Source organism: Physeter macrocephalus, chromosome 14, assembly GCF_002837175.3.
Source record: "Physeter macrocephalus isolate SW-GA chromosome 14, ASM283717v5, whole genome shotgun sequence".
Lineage (NCBI taxonomy): Eukaryota > Metazoa > Chordata > Mammalia > Artiodactyla > Physeteridae > Physeter > Physeter macrocephalus.
Window position 1 is genome coordinate 1,551,935 of NC_041227.1, and position 11,034 is coordinate 1,562,968.

The window sequence follows — 11,034 nt, forward strand, 5'->3', positions numbered from 1 at the left end:
CAAAGGATTGCAAGACAGAAAGAGACCGCCCAGAGGCCCCTTCTTGGGCACGCACAACCCCGCCCCAGAGGCCTGCGGGTCCCCCCTGCTCTGTTTGGCCTTTTGCCCTTTCCGGAGAGGCGACACTCTGGCCTTGGTGGGTCCGAGCATTAGAGCCGCCCTGGCAACGAGAAGATGAACATCCACAGCAGACAGCGCCCAGCGCGGGCTCACCTGCACGCGTGCGCCTGCGTAACTGCACGTGTGTGTGTGAGTGCGTGTGCTTAGTTCTATGTGTGTTTTCACCGCGGTCAAATACATCTAAAATTTGCCCTTTCCGCCATTTCAGTGCACGGCTCAGAGGCGTGGGGCACGTTCACGCTGTCGTGCGGCCATCCCCACCACCCACCTCCGGAACTTTCTCGTTTTCCCAAACTGGAAGTCTACCCATCCAACACTCAGCGCGACCTCGTCTCGGCGCACGACACCGCCGGGCCCCTCGTGCTGCCGTTTTAGAGCCGCAGCCACCTCCCCACCCCAGGCTGGCCCCCCTCCGACCGTCTGAATGGAATCCGCAGGCAGCCACGTGGAGCAGCCGTCTGCTGCCCGTCGCTGGGCAGTGCTCTCCACTCTGTGGTCTTTGAACGTGTGCCCTGTCCGTAAACATGCTGGCATGTATCCCCACACACGTGCATGTAGTCACCTTAACTACGATCTGCCCAGCACGTCTGTTATGCCTCCGGTGCCGGCGCTGTCCTGGCCCTGGGATGCAGCCCGGACCAGGAACCTCGTGGCGGTAGGGGCTGATGCGTAAGGCCAGGCCAGCGGGCCATGCGCTGGCTGACGAGGCACAGGGCAGGGCCCTTGCGGGTGGGGCTGTTTGATCAGGTGGTCAGAGAGGCCCCCGGCTGGGGGGCGTTCATAGGGTGTCTGAGGAAGGGCATTTGCATCACAGGGACTGGCAGCACAAAAGCCTGCTGTCCTGGAGGGTCCGCGGTGTAGCCAAGAAACAGCCGGGGCAGAGGACAGAGGGCGGGGGCGGGCGGCCGGAACGGGCAGGCCAGGTCAGGCCAGCTCGGGCCTGGCGAGGGCTGGGGCTTCGCTGGAGGGAGAGGGTGGCCCAGACGGGGTGGAGGAAGGACCCGTGCATACAGGGGTTATGGCACCGGGGCTGCCGTGCGGGGAGACGAAGGGGCCTGAGCAGGGTATTAAAATAGGGTGCTGACTGGGTTGAGGGGCACCCTCAAATTCACAAGCACTGGAAACTTGCAACGTGACCTTACCGGGAGATAGGGTCTTTGACAATGAATTAGAGAGTAAAGCGGGAGGGAGAGGAGACCAGGGAGGAGACGGCCACCCCGCCCCGGGAGGCCCCGCCAGGCGCTGAGCCCACCGCCCGCATGGGAGCAGAGGGCCAAGCACACAGAGAAGAAATCTCAGGGAAAGGCTGGCGGCTGGAGCTTCTGGGAGATGAAACCAGTAGGGGAGGGACGACGCTGGGACAGAAACACCACGCAGAGGTAGAGAGAAAGCCAGGCAAGGAAACAACCCAGGGCTGTGCCAGCCCCCAGAGAACAAGGGCCCCACGGAGACGGTCAACCGCCTGGCCCTACCGCCCACGCCCCGCTGGCCGGACGCAGACCCAGGCCACCCGGTGCGGCCGTGGGGAGGGCACAGGGAGGGTGACATGAGAAAGCGAAGTCCCCGTCCAGGGGCCAGAGGTCAACAGGTGGTGCCCTGGGCTGATCAAGGAAGCAAGAGTTGCTCAGACTTTGGAGCAGATCACTCAGTGGGACGGCCAGAGGAGGAGGGCGCGGCTGAGGCTGAGCCTGGGGGAGCTGACGCGGCTCTTGCTCGGCAACCACCCACCCGTTAAAAGAGTCTTCAAACTAAAAGAGACCTAAATGCACCTAACATCAGCCACGTGCACTCGCTCATTCCACAAATACAAACCGGTGCCCCCTTGGGGTCAGGCCCTGAGGCTGCTGGGGCACAGCCGAGAAGAGGACAGAGCCCCTGCCCTCTGGGGCACCCCTTCTGCGTCAGCCGCGGGAGGCATCTTGAGTGTCTCCTCTCTGAAGAGCACACGTGGTGGGCGCCCAGCAAGCAAGATGAAAGGCCATGGATAATTAATGCTGCTCTTCGCGGTGGCCTGAGAGAGCGCAAATACATGCAAAACCCATCTCTGGTTTCCAGAACACAAGGACCTCTGAAATTACAAAACATTAAAATCAAGCTTCAGGTAAAGGACTCTTGTTCTACTTGCAGATCTGACATCAGATCAAAACGGAATTGCTCCTGAAAGCTCAGGCGCTGGCTTATCATCCGAGGTTTGCCCAACCCCCCACCCCCCGTGTGGAAAAGACGCTGGCCTAAGTGCACGCAGCGGCCCAGCTGCCTCGGGACCCTGAGGCCGATCCCCACAGGGCCCCGGGTCCTTTCTCCACTCGTCCCTTAGGCCCTCAGGGACACGTCAGATGCATCAGATTTTATTTGGGGGAAACAAAAGTTCTAGACCGTTTTGCCGGATGAGCAGGCTAGGAGCAGGTCCTCACGGGGCACCTGCAGTCAGGGGAGGCTGGGGGGCGCGGGCGCGGCTCCCATCGATGCCTAGAAGCACAAACCTGAGCCACTGGCTACCCTGGGGGACGTCGCTGCCACGCCCCACCCGCGGTCCACAGTTAATAACCCGTTCGCGCGTACTAAGCGGGTCAGAAGCCACACGTCCCTGGGTCGGATACTGGGAGCATTCAGTCGTGAAGCTCGGCTCCCAAAGAGCACAGCACCGTCTGGGACAACAGCGCGGGTGTCACCCTCACTGCTTCCCTCAGACGGTGGCATCTGAGAAGAGGATCGCACCTGCTCCTTCACCACTGGGCGCCTGCAAATGCTTTCCCTCCCCCGGCCCTCGCGCAGCAGACAGAGCATCCCTGCAAAACTGCACTCGCGGGAAATGTCGACAGCCGTGGAATCAAGGGCCCACCTCTGCGACAGCGGCCACCACCCGAGGGTCAGCAGGCAACACCGGCTCCCATCCACCGTGTGCACTTGGCAGCATTTGGTGACATCAGGCAGAGTGTGGTCCCTGCTAATCAGGGGCCAATTAACACAGAGGAGCCCATCGCAGAACGTCAGTCGCACGCAGGCGGGCGCGGGAAGCACTGGGAACAGACCGGCGGGTGCACGAGCATCCGCCGCCCCAAGGTCCTAGGCCCAGGGTAGGGGGAGCATTGGCGGGGAGCCCTGAGCTGGCGGGAAGGCCTCCGACTCTTCGGGGCTCCTTCCTCATCTCCGGTCACAGGCAGCCTGCCCGGGCACTGCCCAGGCCACCTCCCGGCCTACCACCTCCGCTACCACCGGAGAGGCTGGCGGCCACGCTCCAGCTCCGCGGCCACGTGGTCATCGTGCAGCTCCTTCAGATGCAGCAGCAGCTCCTCCAGGTTCTCCCCGGTGGTCGCTGACAGGGCGATGGCCTCTCGGCCTAGGCGGGCCTGCAGCTGGGGCAGCCGGGCTCTGGCCTGAGGGAGGTCGACCTTGTTCGCCACGACGGCATGGGGTCTCCCGGACAGGCCTTCCCTGTACTGTTCTAGCTCGTACTTCAGGTCATCCAGCTGCGTCCACGGCTCTGGCACCGAGAGGTCCAGCACGAACAGGAGGAAGGGGCAGCGCTCGATGTGCCTCAGGAAGGCCAAGCCCAGGCCCCTGTTCTGGTGGGCTCCGCGGACGATACCCGGGATGTCAGCCACTGCGAAGGAGAAGAGCAGATGGTCCAGGAGGGGAACCTGGGACCTCTGAGTTCTGATCCTCTCCTTCCAAGGAACACCTCGCAAGTGAAGTCGTTCAATTTACTGCCTCAGTGATGCATCAGGCCAATTGCCATCCGAGGCATTTCAGCTTTCAGTTTTGCTAATGCTTGGAAATATTTGGTTGACAGGCATGATGACAGATCAGTCTAATAAGAACTACTTAACACATTCCAGTCTTTCTGGCTTCAAAAATGATTCAAAAAAGGGGAAAACGGCTTCCTGTACTCTATTAATAATTTGATTACCGATAGAAATGATAGAGTCTTCTGCAAATATAAAGTGCTATACAAATCACATCGCCAGCAGGCTTACTATTTTTAATGGGTACATTATCTTCTGGAAAAAGTTTTCTTCTCTCAAAATGGTACAGGGAAAGCTTTTTAAATCACACGTTGTCCACATGACTGACGTTGCCGAGCTCCCCGTAGATGAAAGAGAAGAATAGAGGCGGTGAAAAGGAATAATTTCCTCAGGTTTGAAATTTAAACTCCAATTCCTGCACTGCCACTAACAGATGCCTGGGGGAGAGGGTGGGAAGCAAACCTAAAACCTGATTCTGATAGAGAACTACAGTTTTTAAATGAAGAAAACAACGCTACACGTAAGAGTTACATAAGCCTTGCTCTGAATCCCATCGTCACCCTGACCCCCTGAGAGACCCTGGTGTCCTACCTGCTATTTGCTGGTGGTCCTCACAGTGAACGACCCCCACGTGCGGGTTCAGGGTGGTGAACGGGTAGGAGGCCACGGCGGGCCTCGCGTTGGAAATGGCCCGGAGAAGCGAGGATTTCCCTGCATTGGGGAACCCGACCTGGAGGAGAGTGGGGACGGCCAAGGTCGGGGGTCTTGGGTCGGGAACCGGGGAGGAGGGACAGCAGGGCTCCTGACGAAGCCAACAGGCCCTGATGGGAGGAAGTGGGCTGCCCGGCCGCCGCTCTCCTGGCATGTCCCCCGCCATCCTCCCACCGGGGCTTCAGGTGACACCCACCAGCCCAGCGTGTGCCACCGTTTTGAGCTCCAGGAAGAGGACCCGCTCCTGACCCGGCTGTCCGGGGGTACAAGTCGTGGGCGCCCGGTTGCCATTGGCCAGGAAAAAGCGGTTGCCCTTCCCGCCTGCCCCGCCCAGTGCTGCGATGAACTCATCACCCGGGTGCGAGAGGTCAGCCAGGACTTCGTTTCCCTCCTTCACCAAAGTGCCCACGGGGACCTGAAAAATAACAAGCGCTTACAGGGGCAGCATGAGAAGGGGGATACAACTAAGCTCCACAGAGGGACAAAGGACCTGGGAAAGGGCCCAGCCCTAAAGGGCTTGAGAGGCTGACTGCACTGCAGGCAAACTGCATAAATGGCTTTTCCCAACAGCGCGTCTAAAGCATCAGAGTGAACAAAAGCATCTGGAAAATCAGAGTGATGCTGAGAGCACAAACTCTCCGCTCACAGGGAGGTGCCCGAGAGGGCAGGCGGGGGCAGATCGCGGGGCTGGAGACAGCGGGGGAGACCTGCGGGCCCCTCACTGTAAATATAATCATCTCACGACTTTCTGAACAGGTGACACATTCACACAGTAGGAGATCAGCACAGAGTCCCCGTCCAGGGTTGCTCTGTGGAGGAAGGGGCCCCTCTGGACCACTGGGCAGGACCTGGTTGATGGCCCAGATGGCCTACCTGGACGTAGAGGATGGCGCCGCTTCGCCCAAAGCAGTTCTTCCTGCCGCCGGCTCCTCCGTCAAAGCCCTGGTACTGAGACAGGACTGAGGACAGGGACTTGACTTGCCGGTCAACTGGAAGTCAGAGCGAGATGCGTCACCTCCCTCTGTGTCAAAGGCAGACCCATCTCATGTTGTTAAGTTTCTTTTGTTCAGATTAAGAACAAAAGAATGCACCTGGGACGGGACTTCCCTGGTGGCACAGTGGTTAAGAATCCACCTGCCAATGCAGGGGACACGGGTTCGAGCCCTGGTCCGGGAAGATTCCCACATGCTGCGGAGCAACTAAGCCCGTGCGCCACAACTACTGAGACTGTGCTCTAGAGCCCCTAAGCCACAACTACTGAGCCCATGCGCCACAACTACTGAAGCCCGTGTGCCTAGAGCCCGTGCTCCGCAACAAGAGAAGCCACCGCAATGAGAAGCCTGCGCACCACAATGAAGAGTAGCCCCCGCTCGCTGCAACTAGAGAAAACCCACGTGCAACCACAAAGACCCAACACAGCCAAAAATAAAGAAATAAATAATAAAATAAAAATGAAAAAAAGAAAAATCTAAAGAACGCACCTGGGACCATGGAATAAAGTTGTGGCAAAAGTCGCTAAACTAGCAATGTGATTTTTTGAAAAAGCTAATTTCTTATTTTCTTTCAAAAAATACTACAATTTTCAAACAATTCAAAAATTACCCATAATGTCCTCATCATCTTGAAAACAGCTGTACTTACTATGCTGTGAATGGTTACTGAGGGGACTAGTTTGCTAGCATTTGTGCTCCATGTGTGTCAGGGCAATCAGTACCCTTTGAGCACTTGACTGAGACAGTAACAGATTTAACCCTTGGACAGACCGTACCGGAATGTTACATTCCCTGACAGTAAACTGTCTTTGTGTTCCTGAAGTAAAAAAAACAAAACCATCAAAGTTGGTTTTGGGTGGATTGTCTAAATGTGAACATCCACATAATTTAATAAAATGATGTCCACAGGTCAATTTTTGAATCCAACTTCCTGTTAGGATAAGAAGGTGAAAACTCCCCACCCCGGAGGTGCGCAGACACAGCGGGTTTCCCCGGGACACCCCTCGGGACACCTGCCTCTCAGGATGACGTGGCCGCCGTAGCCTCCGTCGCCACCATCGGGGCCTCCAAACTCCTTCCGGGGCTCACTGTGGAAGCAGCTCACCCCGTCACCTCCGCGTCCCCCTCGGACAAGCACTCGGCGATGGTCCACAAAATGCCTTTTCTGCAGAGAGCACACAGTGGCCTGTCGTTATTAACTCTGCAGTCCTCCCAAGGACCAAGCAGTCATTTGAAACGTACCTTTTCTACCCATGACAGGCTTTAAAATGAGAAGCTAATGATATTAATATTGCTAATCGCTCCTAAGATGCAAATATAAGAAAGAGTTCCCACAAGTCACTGCTATTTGTAGGCAAATGTAAATCAACAACGCAGACGTAAAAAGCGCTCAGCGTGGAATACACACCCCAGTCACGAACTCCACGCTAAAAACCTAAATAAAACGCAGTTTAGGAGATACTCCTTAAATAAAGCGTCTTCCCAGCTTTTTCAAATGGAAACACGTTATTGAAATAACACGTCTTTACTAATGGAGAGTTCTGTTCCTCAGGACGAGAGAATGAGAGTGACAGTACCTGGGCCATTATCAGGCTTCCAACTAAGAACAGAAGTCTTCTGCGGCTGACTGAACAGGGCTCCTTTTTTAAATGTGGTGATGCAGACAGAGCCCTTATCTGAGAGCAAGTTTTTCTCTAGGTCCCTAAGGGAGACACAACCTACCTAAAGAATCAGAACTAACTAACCAGGTTAATATATATATATATATATGTTTTTTTGTGTGTGTGTGGTACGCGGGCCTCCCTCTGCTGCGGCCTCTCCCGTTGCGGAGCACAGGCTCCGGACGCGCAGGCAGAGCGGCCACGGCTCACGGGCCCAGCCGCTCCGCGGCACGTGGGATCCTCCCAGACCGGGGCGCGAACCCGGTTCCCCTGCATCGGCAGGCGGACGCGCAACCACTGCGCCACCAGGGAAGCCCGATGTATTTTTTTTTTTTTAACATTTATTTATTCGGCTGCGCCGAGTCTTAGTTGTGGCACGCGGGATCTTCATTGCGGCGTGCGGGATCTAGTTCCCTGACCAGGGATCAAACCTGAGCCCCTGCATTGGGAGCGCAGAGCTTTAACCCCTGGACCACCAGGGAAGTCCCCTAACCAGGTTAATATTTAATAAACGTTTGCTCACAGGACAAGATGTCCAGCTGCCCGAGGCGCCAGGGCGCAGTGTTGAGGACGCCACTCCCAGCCCAGCCGTCCGGTCCCGAGGAGCCCACCTGCTCCCCGCACATGCGCACAGGCTGACGTGGCCGCCCACACGGCCCCTCCACGGGGACCAGGGCATCTGCATTTCCATCCACTACTCCATAAGCAGATCTTTTTTTAAAGGAAAATACAGAAATACTTTATGATGCTCTGGCACCACCACATGGAAAAACCATGAATTACTGTTTCAAAAACGCAATGTACAATTTTGAACATAATGGAAATCAACCCGATGGGAAAAAAGCACAACTAAGGAGCATCGTACAGAAGATAAAACTTAAGAGTCAATGTTTACATTCTGGGGAGGAGACAAAACCATGTGAAAACTTGATATATCTGAGTGTACACGCTGACTGCCAAAGTAATTTTTCCACAGGAAGTACTGTTTGCCCTAATGAGCCTTAATTGGAACCTGCACTTAGGAGGAAACAAAGTGGATTATAAACATGTGTATTCTTGAATTTAAAGATCATTCATGTTTTAAACAGGTTTTGGTAAACAGAATAAAAAAACATGTAAGCCTTTGAGAACTATAAAACTAAAGGTGTATGTCCCCGGTCCCCACCCCCCCATGTCATAAATCAAGAACTATTCACATGTATCTAAGAATATATATAGTACACATCTCAGACACACAGGCTAATGATACATAAGCCCCAGGCACCCTCCTGGCGAAGGGAGCGAACACGGTCATCACTTCTGGCGCGCCGGGCGCTGCCCTGGGTCCGCCACAGTTTTAGGCCAGCCCGGTATTTGGTACCTGCAGGCCTTCATCTCACGTCCTCATTTCCAAGGATAAACAAAGACCAAGACAACAACAGCTCAAAACAACGCGCTGTGCCTTCGGAGGAGAAACGGCAGTCAAATTCCTTCAAGGTTAGAAGCCTCACCAGTTTTTTCTCTGAGAGCCGCTTCTTCCTGGGGGGGTCCTGGTGCTTGGTGCAGCCCGCACAGCTGACCGAGAGCAGCCTGGGAGAAGCGTGCTGGGGAAGGAGCCGCCCGGGGCTGGGAAACACTCGTGCCAATGGTGTCCAGCACCCCAAGCCCTCCAACACCGGCCAGGATCTCGCTGAGAAAAGCCTCGAACGTATCATGGCTCCTTAACAAAAGTCAAACTGGCAAAGTAAGACATCTGGTTTAAAGCTGAACATGAAACCACAACTAAAGAAGCGTGAGCATCCGGCACAGGAGAGTCCTGGTGCGTGTTTCTGAAACAAATAAATGAACCAATGAATGACTTCCTTACCTCACTCACCACTTTCCGCCCCGAGTCATGCCCTGTTAGCCTATATGCTGCTTGGAGGGGGTTCCCTGGTGGCCCAGCAGTTGGGACTCTGCGCTTTCACTGCCGGGGGTCCGGGTTCGATCCCTGGTCAGGGAACTGAGATCCCGCAAGCTGCACAGCGCAGTGAAAAATCTCCTTAGCCTATATGCTAGTTGGGGGAAAGATCTGTGTACAAAGGATTTAAATAATTAACTCTCTTGCAACTCTGGAATATACTCCCTATAGAATATCAAATACCTGCTAAGTGAAAATATTAAAAAGGAAATCTCAGCCTCAAATCAAAATTTCTTAAAAATAAAAACACCCATTTACTCAGATGCTATGGTGTTATCCTGCACAGTTTAAAATGGTCCAACTGGAACACAGTGGGATATTTCCTATGCGTGCAGTGGGTGAGCCGCCAGACTGCACAAGGACCTCTGCCCCTTTTCCCCAGGGTGACCTAGGACAGTTCACTCATCTGACGACGGACCGGGCTGGGAGGGACAGGAGGCACGACAGCAGTACCTGGCCCATGTGAAAACTCCGTAAGTGTGAGCGACTTTCCGTTAACTAAGAGCTGTTCACACCACTGCTCGTTCATTCAACAGCTTGTGACAATTATATATCTTGCAGGCGCTGAGGGCCAACGTGAGGAGCCTCAGGCCCAGCCCCCCAGGAGACGACAGCCCCTCCCCCCTCCACTGTTCTGCACATCACCCACTGCCAGATGTCCCCGCTTCACAGGCACACGTGTGCCACATAAAAGGAAACCACTGAGGCTTTCCTCCCATTGTTAAGTACGAACCAGACATACAGAAGGGATATAAAGGTACACGCACTATTTTAAAAATAATTATAAAGCCACCATAGGAATTATAAAGCCACGCACCATGTGCGTAATACAGCAGGTGAGGAAACAGAATTTGCCTTTTCCATTGAAGCCCCCGCTGTGTGCCTCCTGCTCCGTACCTCTTGCCCCTTCTGAAAAGGAAATACTTTCTTGGTGGGAGTTATTCCCTCCGCATGGCAAGGAAAAGCTTTGCTTTTTGTTTGGAAACAATCAGGTATAGAAAAGTTGGAAGAACAGTACAAAGGAAAGTCCGTGAATCACTTGAGGGTGAGCGGCCGACCTGACACCCACCCACCGGGACACGGCAGTGTGGCTCCCTGTGGACAGAGGCACCCCCTACGGAACCGGGGGGATGGCCTTTGGAACCAGGCCGCCAGGCACGCCCAGACCCCCAGGTTGGGCTAACGGTCCCTATAGCGTCTCCCACAGCAAAGGGTCCAGCTCAGAACCACGAGCTGCGTTTTACTGTCACGTCTCTGCAGCCCCTCCCTGACTCCCGTGCCCCTGACACCCGGAAGGTCACAGGCCAGCTGTTCTGCAGCACGTCCTCGTTTTCCCTCTGACGGACGTCCCTTTGTGACGAGACGCGGGCAATGCACCTTCGGCAGGAATTTCACACGAGTCACGGGGCTTTGCTCACCCTGCACGCGGAGCTCCAGTGCAGGGGGGCCCTGCCCGGCTTCCCTGCCGTCGGGGCGCCCCTCCCTCCCTGTGTAGTTACGAGGACCTCGGGGGAGGTGGTCTGAGACGGTGCAAATCCCGTTCCTCATAAACTGTCCATTTACTCATTTTTATGGGCTCAGTTTCCTATTTTATTCGGTTAGCTACACTCTGTTACTATCATTTACTTCAATGCTCAAATTGTCTCTGGTTTGGGCAGTGGCAGCCCATCCCTTGGCTTTGGTGTCCTTTTTTTTTTTTTTTGCGGTACGCGGGCCTCTCACTGTTGTGGCCTCTCCTGGTGCGGAGCACAAGCTCCGGACGCTCAGGCTCAGCGGCCATGGCTCACGGGCCCAGCTGCTCCGCGGCACGTGGGATCTTCCCGGGCCGGGGCACGAACCCGTGTTCCCTGCATCGGCAGGCGGAC

General features: G+C 55.2%; 1 protein-coding gene across 8 annotated transcripts in view; it reads right to left on the reverse strand.

The window, feature by feature from the left end:
* Positions 1 to 557: 557 nt before the first annotated feature.
* Positions 558 to 11,034, reverse strand: part of MTG2 (mitochondrial ribosome associated GTPase 2) — a 17,899-nt gene continuing 7,422 nt past the window's right edge. For 6 of the 8 annotated variants that reach the window (XM_028499321.2, XM_024128569.3, XM_028499320.2 and 3 more), the window contains 6 exons: positions 8,721 to 9,038; positions 6,587 to 6,734; positions 5,451 to 5,566; positions 4,774 to 4,992; positions 4,458 to 4,596; positions 562 to 3,724 (listed from right to left, as the gene is read on the reverse strand). In XM_028499321.2, the coding sequence (XP_028355122.1) occupies positions 3,330 to 3,724; positions 4,458 to 4,596; positions 4,774 to 4,992; positions 5,451 to 5,566; positions 6,587 to 6,734; positions 8,721 to 8,924 (1,221 nt within the window). In that variant the 5' untranslated portion in view covers positions 8,925 to 9,038 and the 3' untranslated portion in view covers positions 562 to 3,329. Of the gene's footprint in view, positions 3,725 to 4,457; positions 4,597 to 4,773; positions 4,993 to 5,450; positions 5,567 to 6,586; positions 6,735 to 8,720; positions 9,039 to 9,986; positions 10,079 to 11,034 lie in introns of all 8 variants that reach the window. The other 2 variants (XM_055090423.1, XM_055090424.1) reach the window with 2 other exon arrangements.